General features: G+C 38.9%; 1 protein-coding gene across 2 annotated transcripts in view; it reads left to right on the forward strand.

The window, feature by feature from the left end:
- The window catches only part of WWC3 (WWC family member 3), a 103,807-nt gene that overhangs the window by 17,305 nt on the left and 61,266 nt on the right, over positions 1 to 25,236 (forward strand). For both annotated transcript variants that reach the window (XM_086460457.1, XM_086460393.1), the window contains exon 2: positions 20,381 to 20,490. In XM_086460457.1, the coding sequence (XP_086316583.1) occupies positions 20,381 to 20,490 (110 nt within the window). The remainder of the gene's footprint in view (positions 1 to 20,380; positions 20,491 to 25,236) is intronic.

Consider the following 25,236-nt stretch of genomic DNA (forward strand, 5'->3'; position numbering starts at 1 on the left):
GTAGTTTATTCCACTAGATGAAGTAAGTGAGGTGAAGAAGGTGAGTAAGCGATTTCATTATGAGACGCTTTCAGTTGTGTTTAAATCCTATGTTGCAAATTCGGCTCGTGCTTTGAGCTGGTCAGGAGCCAGGTGGCTGTGGTTAATTCGTCACCAAACCTGAGCTAACAAGCCCTGTGTAGGCCAGGTTATATTAGATGGAGCTCTGTGCCACACAGAAGTAGCTGGAAGCTGTTCGTATGGGAACCAGGGCAGAGCTGCTTTGAGTCTGCTGGAAACATCCTGTGTAGCCAAACTCTAGAAGTGTTTGTGTGGAGTAATCAATTTACTATATGCATTTACAGTATCTTTACTATAACGTTACTTGCTTTACAGAGATCAGAAAACATTCTTTTTATGCAAGTTGGAGGCACTAGTTATTTCTCATAGGGTTGTATTTATAAAGCATACGTAAAACGTGTGTTATCATAGGATGTATGACCAGTGTTAGTTAAATGTATTCATAACATTCTTACCTGTTGATTTGCAGTAGTGCAGCATTTTGTACATAATAAAGTTATCGTAGGCAAAGATCTTTGAAATAAAGTCATGACTTCAGGAAGGTTTCTGTTACCATCATGATAGCTGCTTGGAAGGATAAGTTGAATCTTCAAAGTAGACAGTTAAATTACTCTTTTCAAATATTTGATAGAAACAGAAAATCTCCTTTAAGTTTTTCTTCCCAGTCTTCCGAAATCTTGCTTTAGATTCATTGCCCTGTCTCCCAGCTGTATTACTCCAATGCCTTTTCTGACCTCCTCTTCTAGTTGTTGTGAATACCAGTCCTAAAATGTCGTTTGCCTATTTTAATCATGCCTCTCCTAAGCAATAGAGAGCATGATTCAGTGGGTACTGGTTTGTGATTTAGGAGATTTGGATTCAGTTCTGTGCTCTGCCACGGTTTTTTTGGGGTGCTGTTATCTTTAAACTCCTTGTGTCTGGTGTTCAGGTGGGTATTGATTATGGTATTTCTTACCTTTTCAGTGGTGTTCTGATTATAAATGTATAATGTGATTTTATGAATACAAATAAAACAAGAGCAATGTAAAATCTTCTTTTTGGCTTTGTTTGCTAACATTAATGTTTTTCCTTTGTAAAGCACTTTCTAAATTACAGCCTTCCAAAGGCAGAAGACTTCAGTTCTTGAATCTTGTATTACTTTGCCTAGATACGTGAAATAAAGTTTTGATGATGACACCAGGAAGAAATGTAGCAGTGAGCAAGCTTGATTTGAGGAAGGAATAGTCTCTCCCTCTTTCCCCCTCTCCTTTCTACCTTGCTATCAAAGGTATAGGTATAATGTTTTTTAAGAAGCATTACAAATTGTTGGGGTTTATTGGTCTTCATATTTGTGTTACAGTTGTCCTTGCCAAGCACAATACGACAAATGTAGGTGTTTCTTATTTTCTGCAAGTATATTTTCTCTCGTGTGGTAAGCTGTGTCTTTTAGCTATGTAGCTCGAGTTAAAAGTTTTCTTTGTATTAGGTTGATGGGGTGAGTGATAGGTGTCTGACGCAGTATAGAATGATTGACAGCTTAGCCTGTAGTGGTTTTGTCTGGGGAAAGCATTAGCCATAACGTCGTCAGAGTACTTTGGAAATTAATAAGGTGCGTGTGACTGTTGACAGCGTGTGATAGGAAAAACTGTATTTATAAATGAGCGTCGAAGTAACCCTCCGGCTTCTCCTCCACGACGCTGCGTCGTGAAGCTGTCGGCACGTGCTGCTGCTGTGCTGGCTCTTGAGACGGGAGCTGCATCCTGGTCCGCTGGAACGAGCTTGAGGAGCATGTGCCGTGAGGCAGCGTGGTGCTCACAGGGGCTCTGTTGGGGCTGGCCGTCCTTGTGTAGGAACCGACTGCCCTCAGCGCTGGGCTGGGGTGGCTCCCCGTGCTGCGAGAAGGCATTTGGGTGCTTCCAGGAAAGAAAGATGGAGACGGTACTAAGGAAGTGTTTTTTGTCCTTGTTTGAATAGCTGTAGATTTTGTGCAGTCAAAATGTACACGTATAAAACCTCGTGATTGACTGTAAATGTCAAGGGAGCAGAGTAATTTGTGCTGTTAATATATGTGTGTGTGTATGGGGAAGCACGTGTCTGATCTGGAAGGTCTGTTTGAGAATGCTTTTGTAGTTCTCTGGAAATTGGAGATCAAAGCTGTGTAGGTTCAAAAAAAATGGAAGAATGTGCTGGGCTTAATTGTACAAAATACATGAGGATGAGCTGTTTACTGAGGACAAGGTGAGCTCGTTTTCGTGGCTACTTTTGAAGGAAGCAAGAAATAAAAATTAATTGCAAATTAATCTTGGATCTCTGAAGACAGTGGTTTTGGTTTTTTTTTTTCCTTCTCAACATTAAAGTTTGATGGATGGTAAAAATTGCCAGATGACCTTGTCTGTGCTTACAGTATCTTACAATATCTTTAATACCTGTTAAATTAAACCACACGTTAGACAAGCTGCTATTGAAAATGGCATTTGTGTAATTTGTTTTCATTTTAAAAGCAATTGGAGTCCATATACAAGAGCTCTTTAAACATTTTTTTGTTTGCTTTTATACTGTTCTTGGATCGCATAAAATGTTACATTGTGAAATAGTTTTGGCTCAGTTGTCAATAAATTGTGTGTTATCCTTTTAAGTGTTCTGGATTTATATTATGGCAACGACGATGCCATCCCGTCCTTTGCTTCTGTCAGCATTCATTTTCTGGGAAGTAGTAGATGCTGAATAATGCCCCTTTTATGTGTTTGCTGGAATTTTGGGTAGTACAGATTATTCAATCAGTAGAAATGTGCTTGCGTCCATGGATGTCCGCCCTTAGCATGGCTGTAGTGCCACCTCAGAAAGCAGTGTGATTTAGACGTGTCTTGGATAGTTGATATGCTGCCTTGCATGTTGCGCTCTGTTTTAGAGAGTTCAGGGTTTGTTTTTCAGTGGTTTGTTTTGGGGGTTGTGGGTGGGGCAGGTTCAGTGTTTCTCCCCAAATCAGCATTCCGCTTGAGGCTTGACCATTGTCTTAAACTATTGGATTTATTACTGCTTCTTTGTTGAGAGGAGTTAGGGAAAATTAATCGTCTCCATAAAACTAACTTTTGCAGGAATTAGAAGCATTAACTCATTGTGAGTAAGATGCATTGCTCAATATATGGCCAGAGGGAAGGAGGGGGTCTAGACCAGTCATATCTGTAAAAATTAGGTTTCCATTAAAGCATAGCACAGCAACATGGTTTAACTGGGCATACAGTGAGGCTCCTTGCATCAAAAGGCTGTTCTGAAAAGACACTGAAGATAATCAGACAGGATGAAAAGCAGTGCTGCTGAATGGTGATTTAAAATACCTTATTAATTTCGGGGGAGGGATGTTTGTGACAGATTTCATGCAATATGACAACAATTTATTTCACTGATGGTATCTTCATTGTACTCTAATCAGAATTTGAGGACAAAATTGTCAAGGAAGTTTAACTTCTCGAGGACATTAAAAAATTTAGGATCAGACTCTCAATTATGATTATGAGTAGGGAAGGGATGGACTGAAGACCTTTGCTCTTCTGACAACTTCAAAGTAATTCCTAGTTGTTGTGCTGTGACAGTATGGAATTAGAAAATCCAAATCCTGTGAATAAGAATCCTGTGGATTTAAGAGCTGAGAGCGGCGATGTATGTAAACATCTGAGTTCACTTACGGGGAAGTAAGACCTGCAAAAGGAAGCTAGACGAAGGGTGACGGCAGAAGACAGGCTTTCCTGGCAGGAGCGGTGGTCTAGGAAATGGTGAGAAAATCTCTTCGAATTAGTTGTTCACTTGTGGCGTAAGTACAAGATGGGGGAGGAAGGAGGGAGTACTCCTGTTTCTTTTTCCACAGCTGTCTTATGAGAGGCAGCCTTCTTGCTTAATGGGTAATAGTAAAAGTTTTTTAGAAAATGATACAACATGAAAATGTGTGGAGCAGAGTAAGTGCGTAAGAGTCATTACCACATTTTTCTGGGAATTTCCTGTCATGCTTGTACGCTCCCCTGCCTTCCCGTGCGCCATAGTTTCCCTTTCAGTTCACTCAATTTTCTTAATAGCCTTTGAGGAGCTGGTGGTAATTTTTTGAAATCCTGGTCTCTTAAACAGACTTTAGTCACAAAGTTTTCAGCACACATTGAGCATCTGCTGTCTGGAATAGTAATCGTGGTTCAGTCTGCTTCATGCCTTCCTTTTACTAGATCTCCTGAAGCATTGCTCATCAACTCAACTAAGCAAGCAGGCTTACCGCACTTCTGAAAACTGGTGGGGTTTTTTTGTTTTTTTTTTTTTTTCTCTTTTTTTTTTTTCTCATTCAAGCTACTCAGAGATTGAATCAGGAGATTTTTCAGTAATTTGAAATAGCTGGTATTGTTGGGAAAAGTTTGCCACCTGTCTCAAATTTTGCTGATCAACTCCTAAGTCCAGGAGGCAGTTCTATCTACCATCCTGACTTCAAAGAATGAGAGGGTCCTGTTGATGATTAGGTCTTTCCCATAAAGAATTTTGAAGAAAGTAGGTAAATTGGAGTTAAAGAAACGAAAAGTTTAAATGCTTCCTCTACTAGTAACAGAAAGATCTGTGAAATGCAGGGAACAGTTACGATGACAAGGCTTCATATACTTTCTGTGGGCAGGTAGTTTTCTGTAGTTTAAATAAAGCAAACACTATGTCCCTTCTGCTAGCACTGAGAAGAGCTTAGATTTCTAATAGGTCAGACTTAAACACCCGCTTCTCTTCTGAATGCATCTGTCCGACCTGCTTGTTACTCAGTACCAGGCAGTCCTCTTGGAAATGCAAATGTTCTTCTCCCTCTTCCTCCACTTCTGCAGTTCATTTAATCAGCATTTTTGATGTCTTTGTGGCTTTTCTGTTGTTGCTTGTGAGTAATGTCCGTGTTAAAGATAGACTTGATCTTACTTGAGAAAAGAGAAGCTGGGTGGAGATTTCAATTGCAGTTACTATGAAAAAAATACCTTTTAGTGAGCGTATTGTTGAGGATACGTCTCAAAACACAGTAGCTGTCTCCCTTTGCACACCTTTCTTTTTTAATGGTTGATTTGTTAATCAATCATTACACCTGTTTTAGTAGTTAGTTTCCTTCGTGAATATCTAATTGTTTCCTGAGTAGCTCCCAGTGTGTGTTGGTTTTTTTAACCAATCTTAACAGAGAAATGGATTAATTAGGTGGTTTCCAAACATGCTATCCATGTCAAGTTCCTATGTTGTTAGTCTTAACCTTTCATGAGCAGTGAAGGAAGTGTTCTTATTGGGGATTACTGTTCCTGGGGGCAACAGTACCATTGTCTAGCAGTGGATATTCAAAGGTGCTTTTGAGGTTTTGTTTTTTTTTCATTTGCTTATACTTGACTTTATCAGAAAAGAATCAACATTTTTTAAATAGGCTTTGTTCTTCCCCCAAACTTTAGAAGGCTCTTTAAGATAAAGGTTCTGGTGTCTCAGTGTACTCCTCCTAACTGAAATACTTTTGTGATGCATATGTAAAGTTTTTTCAAGTTTGTTGAAGTTGCATAGCCCAAAGTAGACACATTCCAAAATGCCAGAATTAAGGCCTGCATTGTTATTATTGTGAAATCATCTGTCTTTATGTGACTGTATTCTGGTTTTGGGTGAGTTTCTTTGCACACCCCCACCCCCCCAAGGAGTGAGGCTTAGCATACCCATAGTACACTACAAGTTGGGCTAACAGCTTTTTATGAATAGTAGGAGGTCTTGCTCATGTCCTGCCTCCTTTGCGTTGCCTTTTTTGCTCATCTGATACCAAAGTAAACCAATTCCGTTCAGTAACCATGGGAAAAGTGCCGAATTACTACTTTCCCCCTTCTCCATTACTTTTTTTGCGGTTCTACTGAGTTGAACATACCCACTGCTAGTTTTCTGTATGATCAGGCGAGTGACAGAAGTAGTTGTGCTATGAAATGGTGGGACTGCACGGTTTAGGGCGGCAGAGTGGGACACATTTGAAGGCAACAGGGATCTCTCCAGTTTGATGGTACCAAGCTGTTCATGCAGCTTTCACCAGTACTGCAGGTGGAGTTTATGGTATGGTTGGAATGGAATGCACAGGGGAGAAGAGAGCACCGTGTTCACAGTCTCAGAGCTGAGGGGTGTGGAGGGCACCATCATTGGCTAGTCCCATCTTTCCCCATCCTGCTGGTTAGGCTGTGGCCTGTTGACACTGCTCCCAGCCAGTCCCTTCCGCTCCAGCTCTGCCGTTATTCCTTCTCCCTGTGCTTATCCTCCTTCTCTGTCTGTGCCTCCCTGCACCATCTATTGCTTTCTGATTGCCACCTCCTCTTCTTCCAGCACCAGATTCCCATGCTCCTTATCCTTCTGTATCATGGTGTGCCTGCTTCCTTCTTTTTGTCCAGGGTGTTCAGGTGCTAACAGGGATTGCACCGAGACTGGAAGGAGAAACTGGCTTCCTAGTCTCTTTTCCCAGAATACAAGGAGCAGGGAGCAGGGTTGTACTGGAAATGTTTTTCTGGAGCTGCTCTGTGCAGCTGGAGTAAGCCTCATGATGTCCTGGCACATTGGGGCTGGGTAGGTGTGTAGCCAGGAGACATCCTGAGAAGGTGGCGCATGTTCAGTGGAGATTAAGTCTGCGAAGAACAGGGCTTCCGTACTTCACAGAGTTATGTTGAGTGCGTGCAGCAATATTCCCTCTCTTACCCTCCCCTGTGCCTTGACCAAACTTGGAATGTTTTTCCATGGGGATAGTAGGAGACCTAAAAAAATTCAGTTCTCAGTGTTAGTAGCGCTGAGATTGTTTGGGAGACTGCTGTAGGAATTCTAGCATGGGGGTGGGGAGGGACAATATTTTTTCCTTTGCTTCATTGTTTCAAATGGCTCAGCTGTTTTAATTGAAACTTCTCACAAGAGATGAGAATGAGGCACACCCTCAGGAGGGAGAACCTCAGCCAGAACGACTTCAGTCTACAAGAATTAGAAGCAATCAAAAAATTGCCTGATGAGACGGTGCCTAGCACAGCATACCAGACATCCTAATGAACGGGTGGCACTGCATTATAGTAATGTGTAGGTGATACAACTTTACGCTGCAGCAGTATTTCGATACCTGCTACTTTTTGTTTGTTGATTTGCAATACTTCCAGATAAACAGTTCAGACACTCTGCAATGTACATCTTTTTCAATATAAACAAACACTGCTCTTACCGCTGTGGAAAATATGCTCTAGGTCAACCGTGAGACATTGGGCTAGATGCAAGAATTACCAGCTAAAGTTTTGTGGCCTGTATTATGCAGGAGGTCAATTAGATGATGACAGCGGTTTCTTCTGACCTTAAAATATGGACCTGGACAGCTGGAGCCACTCGGTGCTGCCATGTTAGAGGCTTCCTGCAGCTCTGACTTCCTTGAAGGCTCAGGGCTGGGAGGAAGGGAGCTGAAGCTGGCTTTCTGCAGCTTTTAAGCTCTTTTTCCTAGTACTGGAGCTGCTCATGGATATGAGGAGTTGAACGCTGTGCACTGAAAATATCTGTGTTTACTAACTGCAAAGGAATGCATAAACATAGAAAAATATGCAAGTACAGAAGATTACCCCCAAAATACGTTGTTATGTGGTGCAAAATATGTTACTATGTGGCCTTTGGGTGAGCAATATCCAAAGGTGGACTTTGGAAGAGACACCTACAACTTCTAGGAGGACTTGTCATTTACAAATTATAATAACAATAAAACCCACAGAAGTCGGTTTCCTGAGTTGCTGTAAATGGAAGCCTGTTTTTAACGCTCCTTCTTTTCTAACACAAATGTAGGAAGCTGGCAAAGTAGCTAATTTCAGTGCTCTAGAAAAGTTTAAAGTGAAATAATCTAAGGAAACGGAAGCCTCTATTTTTAACCTTGGTCATGGGAGATGGGGAGGAAGAAGAGGAGGCCATCTACTATTGAAGCCTCTTTAGTATGTTCCTATAAATTTAATCTTATTTCCACTACTGTTTTAGTGAAGAGGTATTACTTGTGGCTATTCAGCTATGTTCAAATTAAGATCCATGTAGGTTTGATGGCATGGTGTGTCTTCTATAATTGTGTTTTATCTCCTGTTGATTGGTTTTTACTTTCCCATTTTTTGGTAGATCTATAATTTTATAGTGTTAAAAAAACCCTGAAAACATTACGCATGCTGCCTTACTCTTTGATTTAGTTTCTTATACTGAAAATGAATTTTTCTGATAGTTCTAAATATTTTTTGTATTGAGTCTGATCAGGTTGTCTTAAGATTTTTTTTTTTTTTTCTTACTGCACTGTTACTATTCATAAAAAGGACATTGGCTGGATGGTTTTCTCTGGGTTTTTCACAAAATATTTTCTGTTCCTGTATTTTAGCAAAAGCGTGACAGTGAAATTATGAGTAATTCCTCGTATTACTTACTTGGAAGTTCTTTATTGGTCTAGCTTAAAGCTTAAATATAATATATTGCACAACTGCTTGCAACCACAGAAGTAATAGCATCAAACTTCATAACTTCAACTTCTTAAAAAATTTCAGATGAATATAAATCTGTAAAACTGTCTTTTTCTTTAAGCTATATTACTAAATTACCGATGCTGATTGGGGAATACACTGTGTTAGTTTGCAAGGTCAGCATTAAGGAGGGCTGTAGGAAGCAAGTGTATTTGGGGAATGGTAATAATACTGGGATAACTAAATGTTGGGAAAACAGGGGCTAAGTTTTCCTGAAAGCTTGAAAATTACTGGCTGACAAGGATGTCAACCTGGAGTGTGGAAGCAGTTGTAAGGGTTTAACTTACATATTTTAGAGAATCTTCTTCCCAACACCTATATTAACATTATATATTGGTAGCTTACATGAATTTGTATTCATGACTGGTAGGTTGAGAATGTTGAGAAACAAAAGCTTAGAAATTATGTAAACTAGCATGTCATAAACTGTGAATAATTTGGCAGCTGTATCTGTAATTTTAAAGTAAAGGCAAGGAGTGAGCTGTGGAGAAGAAAATGCAGCAAGACTTCAAATCATTGCATTGCTTTAAAAGCCCAGTAACTACCTAAGGAAATCATTTTATCTGGCGGGGGGGGGTGTTGCTCCAGTGGTATAAAAGAAGCAAAGATTTTAGGGGGGTTCAGTTTCTTTTGCTAGATCTCCGGATACATTTGGAAAATAAAGACATGTTTTAAGCACAGTTTTCTTCAATGGGTTTATTTTTAGACCACTTCTAATCCCTTAAAGGTAACCATTAACTGGTTTTGTAATACCAGTTAAAATACGGAGCTTTTATTGAGGATCGAGGATGTCTGTATGTGTATGCTAATTTATACAATATTCACTAATGACTTGTCCATTGCCACTTCCAGGCAGCTGAAACGTGCTCATATGTGCTTGACTGAGGGTCTCTAACTCCTGGAAGAGCGGAAAAACCTTAAATAATGAGGTGACTGCCATAGGTCACTGCTTGCAAGAAATGGAGTCTGAAACCAAAAGCACCAAAGATCCTGTCAACATATTTCCACTTCAGTTGCTTAGAGCTCAGTCGAGCTTAGTGACTCTTCAGGCAAGTGATTGAAATGGTGCCCTTGGACTGTGTGTGTGTGTGTCACACTGGTTGCACTCTTTCGCTTCCACATAAAGTGTAGCTTTATTAACGTAGTTCAGAAACTTGGGAAGAGGAGCAGTCTGGGAAGGCTGCCTTACAGATCTGGCATAGTTTGGGTAGGGGTCTGCTGGAGCGCTGTGTAATATACCCTCTCTGGTTGCAAGTTTCCCTTTGCGCCCATGGGCACCCACTCCGCTGAGGGAGGATTGGGGCTAGGGCTGTGGCCTTTACCTGCACAGCACAGAAATTTTGCCTTGTAAAAGTCTGTGTGACAGCGCAGTAGTGCGTTAGAAGACCTTACATAGGAATGGTACGAGAGTCCCATAAAACTTCCGAGCATGTGATGATTGAACATGTTTGAGAAATGCCATACGTGGTACTTTTAGGAAAAATACAGGACAAGTATAACACACTCTTCAGGCAGACTGGAGGAGGAGAAGGAGGAGCAAAGCTATTCTGAAAAGTTAAATGAGAAACTCTTGTCTTGAAATTCTGATGTTAGCTGGCAGTATGGACTTTTCTGGGTGTGAGGCATTTATTTACTCTTTTACCTCACAATTTGTTTTTAATAGGATGTATGTGAAGTCATAGTATCCATATTCTTTTGGCACTTATCTACACATCACTTTGTTCTGAGACTTGAAAAGAATGGTCTCTTGAATATGTATTTGTCCAACTATTGTTTTATACTCAGTCCAGTTACATTTACTTTTTCCTCCAATTGTTTGTCACTTTCTGCTTAATTTTTCTAGAAACAGTTTCTGGTGACTTTTAAGATGTGTTTTCTCTTCTATTAGTATAAATGAGTAATACTTATTGGTGGAAAAGGTTTCATGAAATTACTTTCAGTAAAATTTAATTAAATATACTCCAAGTATAGTAAGTTTTTTGAGGATTGGGGCTTAAAGTGTTTTAAAATAGCAAATTACTTAAATTTTCACTGATAGTAGTGCTGAGCTTGTTTGTGCGCATATAGACCTGACAGATGTCTGTTTCTAATCTCATTAAACTTCAGTTTACCTCTAGGGATACGCTAGTATTAAGTATAGTTTGGTTATAGCTTATTCTAGAACAAAAGTATAAAATCCCTTTAGCATCATATTCGTTGGCATGTTATCTAGCACGATGGGCCTTCTTGGAAGGGTTTTCTTCAGTTAATAAGCAGTTGTAGACCACATCAGGATGTCGTTGCCTATATACCTCAAGATTCTGCTGTTAACCACTGTGCGTCTTCAACTAGTTGCCTTCTAATTGGCCCAAGGATTACCAGCTAACGTGCGTGCCTGTGTGTGTGTGTATATATATATATATATATATACACCCACACAGACACGTATATATGTTTAGTTATTTCCAGTCTGGCTAGTTCGTAAAGAAGAATGATAAATTTAAGGCGGGGGAAGGCCTCCAGCAGCGCAGAGCTAACCACTACAAATGTACAGAAACTTGAATTGCCAATGGCTGTTTGAACGTTTTAGAAAAATCTCTGCCGTAAGGTTTGGGATGATCACACAGACTTCAGAATTTTGAAGAGAAGTTTAGTCTAGCAAGGTCAGACTTAAGGGTAACAAGCTAGTCAGCAAATGCTGGCATGATCTCTCTGAATATAGGACGTATGGGGTTAGCGAGAGAATACGGTAGATGGGAAGACTGTTTTGATGAACTTTACCCTTTTGCTTCTGTACTACTCTAGAGATAGCCAAGATACCTTAGTAAACTAGAAATGAAAGAGGCAATGTAATAGCGAGGGCATGCTAATCTTTTTTTTATATAAATTGGAAGTGATCCTGCAAGAGTCTGCAGGAAGTATTCCACTGCATGATAGTGTCTTGCAGCATTTAAGACTATTTTGGTTACTTGTTGAGATGTAAAGCTTCTTTTGATGCATCCTTTTCTGCTAATGTGTGGAACTTCATGGACTTAAATTTGGAGCTTTATGTCCCATTTTTGTTCCTTCTTGTCTGCTGGGGACATGCCTTTTCCTGTCTGCTCCGTTTTCTTCCTGCTTTGAACTCCTCCCGTTATTCTTGTTCATCTGCAAAGGGCTTATTACAAAGAACTTGCTGGTAAGGTCTCACAGATGCACCTTTTCACCCTTGCTCAGGTGACTTCCATTAGGAAAGTACAGGTGTTTCCTCCTCATCTGACGGTTGGATACAGAAGTTGTGACCAGCAGTCAGAAGAGAACAGTTTTGTGTGTGCATGCATATGCTTGCACACGAGCATTTGCACACATGTACAGTCTTCTGTGTAAGGGTGTAGCAACTCATCACTTCTCCCAGTGACTCTTGTATGATGGTTTACTTAAGTGGTGGGCAAGATTGCGGTCAAGTGAGCTAGTCAGAAATTTGAGTTCTCCAACCTGAGGAGTCATTGCAAAACTAAGACTACAACTGCCAGGCAGCTTGTTAGACTGAACTGAACATAGATATAGGCTTTAATATGTACTGAGGACGTAGAAATCTGACAGCTGTGTGCATTGCTCTTCTCCAGCAGAAGGTTGCAGACTTGTGGTTTGCAGGATGGAAGACATAAACAGGTAACTGCAGGGCTGGCTTTTACTAACTAGGACCATAATTACCAATAGCGGGTAGTTGGAAAACATTGTTATTCATAGAAATTGGTGTAAAAGTTATGAAAGTTTACTCAGAATCAGTGAAATTAGAACACTTCTTTACTTGCCCGCTCTAAAGCTGTGTCTGGACAGGTGTAGTGTAGGCTTTTTACCCAGATGGAAGAATTCAGCTTGTTTCTCAAATTCTGAAGTTCCCCGTTAAGTTTTCCTTATATTTTCATTTAGGATTTTGATTTTTATCTATTTAGTGGGTTTTTTTTGAAGTCTCTCCCAATATGCAAGTCCTTGAGAAGATCTTGTAAATATTTAGAGATTTTGTGTAAAAAAGGCAGCTTTATTAGGATTGGCAAAAGAAAAGTCATAAATAATCTTGCGTGTTACTCTTTCTAGCTAAGGACGTATTTAATACAAAGGTCCAATTTGACATCAGTTTAGTAGAACTGTAGTCTCCTAATTTGCCCCCCCTTAACTGTCTTATCTGCTGCCTATTCCTGCTGTCCTTCTCTTACGGTTTATTCCTGGCTGCCACGTGTAATTTTGTCAGCTTTCTGGTCTAGGCAAGTCACCTACTGCCCAGACTCAGCCAGACCCTCCAGTGCTTGCCTCTTCCCTGCTGCTCGTCTCAGGTTCTGGCTGGTGGCTTTGTACAGTTACCTGTAAATTTGGACTGTCTTTGCATGCATGAACAAAACACGTTTTAGAAAGTGTTCATGGACAGTCTTACTGTACACCTCTGCCCCCATTTTTTTATTGTTTATCCTCTGTAGAAAAATAATAAGTAGTAGAAACAAAAGCAGTTTTCTTAAAAGCACTGACTTTTAACTTGGCTATGATTTTTGAAGGAGGAATTCCAGTCATCCTGATGAAATGTGGGTATATTTTCAGCAAGAATTTCCCATAATATTTGTGTTCTGAATTTGGATATGGATCATAGCTGCTATTAAAAAATGGATAGCTGCTTGGAAGACTTAGCTGCTTGTGTGGAACTGTTTCAGCAGTTTCTGAGCAGCCAGACAAGTTATGCGAGAGCTGCAATAGGACATAGCATTTTATTTTATGTTTCAACATACTAAGCCAATATTTCTTAGCTGCTTTGGTTTTTGGTAGTATGATAAAGGACAAAAGCATAAGTATATTATTGCTCTGTTGTTGCTTGTTAGTCAATGTTTATTGTTTCTAGAATAGCGAAAGGAGGTTAGAGGGTGTCCTCAGGTGCATTTCTTGTGGGTGTTTGTAAGCAATACAAATGTCTGTTACTTCTCCTAAGTCAACAAATAATATAGGTTATCTCTTCCTCATACATGTTGTTTCACATACGTTTTGCATCGCAAAATCTAATTGTTCAGGGTTTTCATGACCACCTGCCCTATTAACATTACATGTAGCAGCAAATACGTTGTGTATGATGAACAGTTTTCATCTGTGTGCAATACCCTGTCCATCAGAAAAGTATTAGTGAGATTTAAAAAATGAAAAGGGACTGCCTAGCATGGAAAAGTGAATTCTTTTTGGTTTGGAGTCAAGTGTTTCAATGTAGTGCACAACACAGGACATGATGATCTGAAATGCTGTAGGAAACAAAATCATTCCATTCGGGTTTTGAGTGCCAAAATAGAGCGCTCATGCATTCGGGTCAATCCACTGAGTTTTTATAATGTTATTTCCATTCTTCCTGAATGTTTTTCATCAGCACGAGGTCACAAGAGAGGTAGATAGCTGATAGCACTTACTTTTCTTGACCCGTGTAAGCTCAGGTGGCTGTAAAACAAGGGCAGTTAGGACTGAGGACAGGATGGCTGATGAAGTTGCTGTCTATGCTGCCGTGTTGCACAGATGTTAGAGCTGCTTTTTGACCGGCTCCTGAAGCTTATGGGGTGGGGTTAAAAGGAACTGCCACCAGCTTGTTTGCCATGCTGTAAACAGTGGCAAACCACGGCTCAGGAGGTGGTGATACTCAAATATTTGTGGGAGTGACATGCTTGTCAGCTGTCTTGGCATAGGTTTTCCAGGTTTGTAATACCATGTGTTAAAGGCAGCTGACACTTGTGTCTATTTAAAAAAAAAAAAAGTTAAAAAATCATCTGATAATGAACACACGGTTTTCTCCATGCTTAAAGATGTTGTTTCATTACTGTGGCTGGCTAACGCCATCCTGTGCTTTCTGGTTTCCGCATTGATGTATGCTGTGTTGGCTTATGTTACTGTAAAATTAATTGAAGCAAATACACTGATTTGACACTCTTAGCATTTTTCATGTGCTTATTTGCAGTTGTTTAAAAAAAGAAAATTACTGCAAAATACAATGTGGTCTTAAAAAGACTGAATTTCAAGTGACCTTTAGAAGAGCTGGTGCTGTTATTTCCTTGCTGTAGGGTATCATTTTATTTCAAAGGGAAATGCATCCCAGCGATGACTCTGAATACAAGTTACCTTCTTTAAGTCTTTGTCCTGAGCACAGACTCTCATTTGTAGAAGTTACAGTCCAGCCATCTGTATTGTGGATTTATTTTAATTCAGGATTGAGTAGATGTTCAGTAAATTATTTTATTCAGAACTCAAGGTTAAATTATGCAGTAAAATGAAGATATATAATTTGGATTAAGAAAAAAATTGTAAGGGATTTCTATCTTGAAAAGATACATATAGTTTGGTGAACTTTGATGTACTTTCAGCTAAGCAGTCAGTATGTAATTTGCCAAACCTTATTTCAAAATCCAGCTTGTTTTTATGACTTGGCTACTTGAGGAGAGCTGAGTCCATGATAAGAGGACGCACAGTGAGGAAAACCACGGTGTACTACAGAGTGCTGTAACAGGGGGTGTGGAGTTCATGGCGGCATTTGCTGCGACCAGCCCGTGCCTGGCTGGCCTGTGCCGCCACGAGGCGAGGCTGTGTGGGTCTAGCTGGTGCGTGGCTGTTCCTGAACTGTGGAGGAAGGTCCTTGCTTCGGCAGCCGGGCAGTGCGTGTGGGACGTCCCTGCCCTGATGGCACAGCTGGGTGGCAACAGACCCTCTCTGTGTCTCACCGAGAAGCTCCTGCAGGCCTGGAGAACACTGCTGCCCGTGCCTGAGCTATGGTGGTGGAGGGTGTCCGTGAAGCGCCTCCAGGACTGCAATGTGACTTTTTTAAAGCAAGATAATGACAACCCCCACATCCTTCCCCTCAGTGTAAACAGCTTTTCTTGCCTGTGCCTGTGAAACAACAAAAAATCATCTTTCATTCCTGCTCAATTTCTTGGTGTTTTTTTTTTTCTTTTCTTCTGTGTGGTTGGAGGGGTATAAGAGCCATGATACAAGACAAGAGGATTAGTTCAATTTTGTAACAGTGGCTGTAGCTTAAATTCGTGTTTGAAAGGAGGTAAGAAAAAAAAATGTCTGGCTGAAAGCTTCTAAATGTGTGCATGATTTCTCATTTTGCCTTCTCTCTTGCCTTGTGACACTTCAGTAACATGCTCAGCGTAATACTTTGCTTTGGATAAACTATTGTTAGATTTATCAAAATGTTTAATTCTTTTCCAGTAATAGTCAAGTTGCCTGGTATTTTTTGGATCCTTAATATGAATTAATACAGTTTTCTAGCCTGTAATTCACATTTGTCAGGCAAAACCACGTATCCCATTAGATGGCTATTCAGACTAAGATCACATTTAAGAGAATGTTTCTCCAGTTGTCTGTTGAAGAATATCGAATTTTATTAGACATTGTCTGCCTCTGCTGTTGGACCTGATGAAAATCAGGAACAAAAATAAAAGCACTGTTGGCAGTTGCTGTTCTTGCATCCTTCCCTCTCTCTCGCCTACAAATGGTGGCTTTTCTTCAGAACTTCAGTTCTTTTTCATAATTTGCCCTCATGGTTAGTGCTTTTCTGTTTAGAAGGTAAGGTGACCCTGGGTGCAATTTATGTCTCTAGACATTGTCTGAGAGATGGCAGCTAGTTTGCAGTGGCGTTTCTACTTTGGAAACACCTTTTCGATTTCCTGTTGAAGATCTTGCAAAACCAGGCTCTGTTTGTCTTCATTTAGTTCCTCCCAGGGGAAGTTTTGCTCAATTAGACCTAGGGATTTTGAGGAGCCAGGGCCCTCTGATGTGACATTGGGGCCATGGGAAGGCTGAGGATCTTATCTGGTATTTTCTGGTGGCTTGTGTTTTTAGAAATCCGTGACAATGAAATTGCTGCCCCACGCTATTGGTCAAATCGTGTTTTGGAGAGTTGAAGTATTCCTTTATTATTTAAAGGTTGAGGTTTTCTTGGGGTTTTTTTTGGGGGCTTGAAATTAGATTCTGTTAACAAAGTGTACTAAAGCTGAGAGCAGTTTTGCATGAATTTATCGAAAATGGTATTTAGCCATTGCCTTTTGCTGTCTTCTTTCCTTCCCACCCACTCCCCGCCATGAACTGATGCATTCAAGAAATATCTGTGGCTGCTGCATATTCAGAAAGCTGTAGTAATGTATTCTAGAATCCTATCCTAATGGATAAAGACATGAAATAAATATGCAAGGAGGAGGAAAAGCACCTCTTTGTCAGAAACAGTTTTAGTGAACTCTTTGGCTTTATTTTGTAGTTTGATTTCTAACTGTTTAGGTTCATAATTGATGCAGAGAAAATATTAATAAGACTTGGGTTTTCAGATAAGTCTATATTTCTGTATGCAAACACCAGACTTCCATTTCTTCTTAGCAAAAACATGTAATTTGGGCAGAGTTAGAGGTACCAGATAGAAGGCGCATGACAATGCTCGAAGGTTTTTCTCTCAGCTTGGTGTGCAGGATTTAGGTTATGGAAGCTTGCTGGTGTGTTTCTGTGTTTGCTTTTGAGGAGTTTCAGAGTCACAGAAGATTGGCTACCTAATGACTGAAGAGCGTCGTTATTTTTGGAAAGGGTAAATGTTTTGAGATAACGAAGAATCAGCAAATCAGTTAATCTGAAGTTATGGTTGGCTGTTTGATATATTCAAAATTGGCCCCTGTGGTGACCGTCGCTTGTACCTACTGTAGATCCAGTGGCCGCAACCCGTTAATGTTATAAACTGGTCCCAGAGGAATTCTATCTTCAGCTGGAAGTTCAGAACCTTCTTATTAGTGTCTATTAGTTGTCATGAGGGGACAAAAGATGGTCACCGGTGACAGATAAAATGCCTTGGTTATTCTTTACTACTGTGAATTGCACATTTCAGGGCAGCTCTGTTTTTTATTTAATTAAAGCTGGCAGCATTTTTATTCTGTCTTTGTCTATATTTATAATGCTTTGAAAAATTTGTTGTCTTTAATACTTTGAAATGTTTTAACAGATGTACTGCTACCTTGTACAGTTCTTTATATAGAAGCAGAAAAGACCTGTTAAATTTTACAGTGCTTAAGCTAATTAAAAAACCCCCAGAGGTTAAAGCAGTATTTCCAGAAGATACTTAATTTCAGCAATCTACTGCTGTAATTTGTGGATGACCTCCAATATCCATATCTGCATCTGTTCCATTTTGTCTTTGTTATTCTGGAAACCCTTAGTTTCCCTAACTGGAAAAAAATCTTGTCCTCAGAGTTGTACTGGTTAAACCAGAAATACATTTTTTCAGTTGACTTAGTTAAACCAATGCAAAACACCGGGAGAGACTTCCAGTTCTTTAGTTTAAACTTTGAGTGTTTTGACCTAGATGAAGTGAATGAAGAAGGTTCAAGCTATATAGATATAAATGTGACTGAATTGAGAATTGATGTGATGTTATGCTTTGTCTGAAGGGAATCTAATCTGGAACAACTTTGAATGTAGTGTAAAATGAGCAACATCAAGTTAATAATGGCCTGTATATCTGAAAGACAGCTTTATATGTCTTCTTTTTCTTACAACGTTTCCTTCAAAACTATTAATTAAACTGTTCATGCATGCTTTATAACATTGGAATGGAAACCGGTTAGACCAGATGCATTGGCTTTCTTGAGTCTCCATTTTCCAGAAAGTGAGCATTGTCCTTGTTCTGGAAGTCTGAGCCCTGGTGGGATCACAGAGAGCCTGAATTAAAGTTCTTGTAGTGTGAAAGGTGGAGTATCATGTGCAGGTTTTACTGATGAATAAAAGGTGAGGGTGTGTTTGTATAACAGGCAAACACGTCTCATAACTCGTTCCAAAGAAAATCTTGTCTATAGTGTGGTAATTTAGGAGCCGATGCCTAGGTTACTTTGAGAAACTTTAAACATGGTGTCTTCAGAACAAAACCATGAGACTTTAAGAAAAAATGATGCATGTTAGGTTTTTAATATTTGACTGAATTCCAGGGAGATCAGAAGTATTTCGCAATATTTGGTCTGCCTGACTGCTAGATGAATTACTGAAAGAATGCATATGCCAGTCCGTAGTAACATTTTCCTTCCTGAATACAGGAGCTTTGGATTTGCATGATTACATGATGTAAACTAAGTATTTGTCAGTAATGGAAAATTTTCACTTTAAATAGTGTTGCACAAGTTTATGTACATCTTCATCTTATTAAACTGTTTATACATGTTTGAGAATCCATAGCGTATGATAAAGCTCTTTATTATTTGACCTAAATAACTTGGTCCTTGTACGGTTGTACAGAGCCGTTCAAACATTACATTTAAGCTAATGAGGATTTAATGAGGATTTTTTTTTTTTTCTAATTCTGCTACAGTTAATTTCGAACAGTTTAATCTCAAGAATACTGAAATAGTTCTAGGAGGCAGGCAAATGCAGTTTTTTTGTTTGCCGTGTACAAAGTTATGTGCTTTTTGTTAGTGGTTGAATGGTGTGTTTACTGGGCCATTGGAATAACTAGGATGTAGCTGTAGTAGTATCTCCATCATTTGAAGACTTTACTGTTGGAATGTTCTGGTTGGTTTTATTTTGTAGTGGAGAAGGACTTCTAGTTCAAAGATAGACATGTTTTAGTTCAGTCAAAGTTAGTGTTTTATACTGGTGTTATCACATGAGGTGCAGTTGCCAGTCCCAACGATCTTTCTGTTCCGCAGTGTGTTTGTAAGCACAGTCCAAGTCTCGTGTCAGGAAACCTTAATTGAGCAGTATAACATATGAATGGAATTTCCATTTTATGCCAAACAGTATTGTGCCATAGGTTATGCTCAACTTAAGGCAGACCCTAAATTAGTGCATGTGTTTAATCTTTGCAAAGCTGCCATCATTCTAGGTATTAGAAATGCTTTAACACATAAACGTTGAAGGTGTTGGATCTATATCCCATGTATAATTGAACTGATTATATTAATAGCTTTTCTGTAAAGGAATTCTATGGCAACTTTTAGAGGAAAACATTATCTTAGGGGTTACATAAAGATTAAAATGATGATTTGGGAAATAGATATGATTCAACTGAATGTTAAGGATTTTTTTATATGCATCGTTTGTTCTTCTTAGTTGTTTTATATACCTTGATGTTCTAGAACAGTGTTGGTTTAGAGTATTTCTCTAGAATTTGTAACCCAGTATTTTCAACATCCCTGTCAATACCAAAATTGCTGTTTTGGTTTTCTGTTTCCCACTGGTCTATCAAGAGTTTGCCTAGCAAGGGATGTGGTATTTTAAGCTGCTAGATAGCAATGCTCTAACTTATTAGTTACTATTTCTGCTCTAATGGCTTCAGAATTCTTTAGAGACATTTGTTTGCCTCTCTCCTTTTTGAGGGAGAGGAAGTAATTGGATGGGTCTGGATCAAGAGAATATCATTAATAATTGGAAATTTAGAATTGAAAAGAGGAGAAATCTATTATATAGTGATTTCTTAAATTCTGTTTCACTCTTTTTAAGGACAAAAGAATTGTACTGCTTTGACAACTTAAAGAAGTAAAGCCTATAAAGCTTCTGGTAATTTTTAGCAGTGGTGAACTCCAGCTTCATGTTTGTGTTCTTTGCAATATGGGGGAGAAACTGGCAGGACTGCATGCCAGTGTGATTAAACTGTTAAACATAGAAACTTGAAGGGAGAAGCTTGTTTTACCTGTTCGAGGAGTATCTGTCAGCGTATTTAAATGAAATTTTATTTTGAAACTGTGTGTTTGAAATTATTAGGACATTCCTAATCAGCATAACTAGTTTGTGATCAAATGGAGGTATCTTCAAAACATGTAATAACATTCATTGCACTGTAAACTCTGCACCTTTTGTATTTATTAGTGCTATTTTTATTTTTACAGGATTACAAAGCCATTGACATTTGCTGACTGTGTCGGAGATGAGCTTCCTTTAGGATGGGAAACTGTTTACGATCAACAGATCGGAGTTTATTATATGGACCACATAAATCGTGAGTAGATGTATGATTATTTTTAGGAATCTTAGCAACCTGATGTTAACTGATGGTACTAACTTTGTTTCTGATACCATTTATGCACCTCATGCTACAGTGAGAAAATATATGGAAGTAATTTCTTGCAGTATCTGTTTTCTCGTCTTTCAAATGGGGGCACAATCCTCCTTCCATTTGTAAAGAATTTTACAACGTATGATTGAGTTATGGTGTATAAAACTATTTTCATTTGCTTTGTCATTGGAGAATCAGTAATTTTGTTGTTGCTTTTTATCATATGTCAGTTAAGAAGATTTTCGCGCTCTTGTATTTCCTATTTTTCCAGTCATCCATAGTTCACTCTTCTATATTGAAAACAAAAATATATTCTGAGAGAAAAGTGCTGGTTTTTAGTTAGAAGCACTGTGAAATACAATAGTCTTGTCCTCTCTTAAGCAATGTATGTTTTATGCTTTAATACAGCACAAGGTGCTATCAAAAAGACAACAGATGTCCATTTGGAAACTAAGAGGGAGAAATGTCCCAACATTTTCCCTTTTGGACTGTTGCTGAGCTTTGTATTACCACTGTCTGACACTTTTGCCAGTTCTATATTTTTTTTTAAAAAAAGTCTTATCTTTACAGCTTTGTACTACTGCTGCTGTTACTGTTGTGCTGCTATCATTAAGCTTCTTATCACCAATAAGTGAATGCTTTCAATATTGTGGCAACCAGCAGTTGGCAGAGAGGGAGAGAAGAAGAAAGTAGTTATATGGGCTATCACAGCAATGGTAAATAGTGTAATCTGCAAAAACAACCTCAATAGTGTCTACTTGAAATCTAGTCAATTAAAAAAAAAAGTATAGAAATAGTTTTTGGCTTCCCGCCATCATTGGAATTACTTCTATGTTGTGGTTTCACAATTAGTGATTTTTAAAAAAAAAAAAAAGGCAACCCAAAGCAACAGAATAACAAATGTTCCCATGATGTTGTTCGACAGATACTTATTTGTTGTGAAATTAACTAAGATCAGAAATTAAATAATAAACTTTAAAGAGCTGTTAATGCAGTGATCACAAAGATAGATAGCCAGGACAATTGAAAGGCAATAAATACAGAGTGTTAGGTAGTTCTTAGGACAGCTCTGTTTAAAAGAAGTAGTAGCTTAGTGATTGCTGTTTAGACTGTTGTGGTAACTTTAGTTAATGTTGAAGTTTAATCAAAAGTCAGGTTTACATTGAAGTACAGTAGTGGAGTGCACTTGCACCAATGTATGTACATGTGCATGAATGCACATGTTAAAAAAAAATACAAATGACGATATTGGCATCTCTTCTTTTTTCCTTGAACTTTGTAAAAGGCTGTAGGAGTCCCTATAGATATGAAGTAGAACATGAACTCACATTGCAAGTCTGTGACTAAAAAAAAACTACTAAAGCATCCTATTGATAGTCGTCTTTGATAGGAACAACAATCACCATTGCATGCAAAAAAAATCACTCACTCTTGCTTTTCAGACTTTGTTATTAGTTGCTTTACCACAGACATCAAGTTTGAACTTACAGAAAGGCTATTAATCATTGTAGGCATGTCAGATCTGGCTTGCATTTTTTTCTGTGCAATTAAAAGCAAAAACTGTAGAAGAGAGTCTTCACAAAGAGAAATTGAATTCCCAAATGCTAAATGGGAAGGCACAGAAAGAGGAGATTAATATAAATGGGTCTGGGAAAGTAAAGCTAATCATATTAGGTATTAAATAAAGGTAATATATGAACAGAGGGATAGAAACTTCATAGGCCAGTGCTGAACTAAGTGAAAGGAATCATTCTGCAATTAACAAGGTTGCAAAATTTGTCTCTTTCATGATAACTAATTACTTGCAGCCCACAGATATTATCCTAAATGCTAATTCAACCGTCACAGCAAAATGGGTTTGTCACCCTTAGGCTAGTACCGTGCTTGCATATACAAGCAAGATTTATATTCAGAGGGAAGACAGAGTTGATATTGTAGCTGGGTAATCATTATTCAAAAATTAGTAGGATGCTCAGTCCAATTTTAAACTGTGGTTTAACAAAGGTACCAATCAAGACTGCATTAACCTCCTCTTTAGAAGGGAGAACTAATGAGTAGACAATCATGTGCATCATGAGATGGTGTCGGGCACGTGGCAGAACTGAAGAAGCGTTTTTGTGAAACGAGTCCCTTACAAAGTATTCTGACCTATGTCTGAAATACTTGGAACGGCAACTTCCACGTGAAAACATTCGCACTGCCTTTTGTGGCTGACCGGGTTAAATGCCTTATACAGCGTTGGAGTTCTGTGTTAATTGACAAAACAGTTAGAAGTGCTTCAGTTTCAAGAAATAATGTGAGAAAATGCAAGGGATAACTCAAAGAGAGTCTTTCTAAAGTTATGCTTACCAGGGACCTCTCATGCTTTGTGCACTGTCTTGAGCTTTTTGCCCTTGCACCTTTTAAAAGAAAACAGTAATACATCGGATTTTTCCAAGCCTCTTGTTATGTTTACCCAGAAAGTAATAAAAAGATTTCTAGGCAATAACTTTCCATTTATATTTAAAAACCCCAGGAACAGAGGAATCTTCTGTAAATCTCAATGGTGCTTCCAACCCTGATCTCCATCTTGTTCTGTAAATTCAGTACTTTGTTGACACCCTTACTAAGCTGCTCTTGGCTCTTGTCCAACCATTGCTTAAAAACCTTGGCGGCTGCCAGCTGCAGAATTCCTTTCCCTCCTTCTCAGAGTCTTGGGAGCCTTTGAAGTCTCCTTTAACCAGTTGGGCATTCCCCAGTGAGGGAATAATATATTCTCTGCATTCGTCTGGCACTGTTCTTGAATTACTGTTGTATTTTTATTTTTTATTTTTTAAATTTGTTACAAGGAAATGAAGAAAGATAGTTTTATCATACAACATAGCTTTAGTTTTGCTATTACATGGCAAACTTGTGTAGAAATCCAGGGCAAAGTGAAGCCTCTGTACTTTATAACAGAAGAGAATGCCACTACTGTACTGAAGAAGTTTTCTGCCTGAGAAGAATGCTGCTAGCTTTTGAGAAGGCTTCTGAAATAATTTGGTAAGAAATGCAGTGCCCTGCAGTATAGGACCTCAGAAGCTTAATGTGTGATACAACATGACATTATAGCTTTGGCTGTTTATTGGGATTAGAACTATTAATTTCCTATTCAAAGAGACACTAGGATCCAGCTTTTCTGTCTCATAAATATTTATTAATTTCCACATAGTTTCCATAGGGGATTAGCAGCTTTAGGAATCTGCACAGATTTCAGGCATACTTATGGACAGATGAGATGGCATCAAAAATTATCATGTGCTCAGTAAAGGATGGGCTGCAATGTGAACTCTGTTTTCTTCTGCTTGCCCTACATGCAGAAAAGGTTTTATGGAGAGTGGAACAAGCCGCAGCACATCCTGTCCTGGGCTTCAGAGAGAGTTTGAGGGCATTGGAGCCAGAAGGTGCTGCTGGGAATCAGGGGTCCCTGGGATGAGGGGAGAAATTGCAGGACTATTGGGTCAATCTTTATACTGTTGTAATGTGAGGAGTGGGGAGAGAAAAGTTACAGCCGTTGAGAGAAAAGGTTATTTGGAACCTAATACACAAATCTTTTGGCAGTACTGCTCATAGATGAACTTCGTGGGTTTGTTTATGTGCTTTTCAAATGGCTGTCAAATGGTAGGGCTGCTAGCATGACCCTGACACCATTAGAGTTCTGAATGTGTTGGGCTCAATCTTTTACAGTTTCTTATTTCATTACTGACACCAATATACTGAATAACATACTCAAGTTTAATACGAAACGTAAATGGCTTTCATCTCTTGTGAGAAACGAAGTTTGGAAAAAATGACTAGGTGCTTACCTCCTTACTATACTGCAGGTTCTGCTAGTACTTTGAACACTGGCATTGCATCTGCAGCAACTTCTTAGTGCTAGAGCCTAAATCACCAGAAATTAACAATCTCTTGAACATGAAACTTTACATGGACATCCTCGTGTAAAACATATTTGCCAGCTGGAACGTCACCACAAAAAAAAACCCCAATTGAACCAATAATTTTTTAGGATTATAATGTATGTATCCTCCTAAAATGTCTTTGCAGCTGCAAAGAGATTGCTGTACGGTAATAACTTTGAGAATCAGTGTATTTGGGAAAGATTTTGTACTGGAAACTTATTTTTGATTTGTGTTTGAATAGGAACTGTTCTAAACCCTGGAAAGGGAAAGCATGAGTGTGCTGTTTCTTGAGACAAAAAAAGGAAACAATTTAAATGCTTTTACAGATTTGAGATTAAAATGCTAACTTTTTTGTTGAATGACCTTATTCTTCTTAATTGTGCAGGTGTACTCACTGACCTTTCAGGATGTTATAGTTGTGAAGTCGTATGTAGTACGTTAAGGTCGTTCCCAACCATTTATAGGTTTATGGGTTAAGCATTGAGATACCTTTCATTCTCCTTTGTAGTTCTGGGTTCTTAGGTACTTCTCAGAATTTTCAAGTTGGCCACCAGGGAAGATTAGAGCCAAAACACTGTTTTGTTTCGGTTTGCTCTAGTTTTTAAATAAAAGAATCAAATTTAAATGCCTTTTATATTTGAAAGGGCTTTTCCTGTTCTTCCACACTGCATCCTTCCTTCTTGTCCAGGCTGGATTGATTCTGAGCGCTGTAGTGTTAGATCTGCTAGTTCAGAACAGACCTTAATGAAATAACGTGTACTATGTGGGA

Source organism: Leptosomus discolor, chromosome 1, assembly GCF_034619465.1.
Source record: "Leptosomus discolor isolate bLepDis1 chromosome 1, bLepDis1.hap2, whole genome shotgun sequence".
Classification (NCBI taxonomy): Eukaryota; Metazoa; Chordata; class Aves; order Leptosomiformes; family Leptosomidae; genus Leptosomus; species Leptosomus discolor.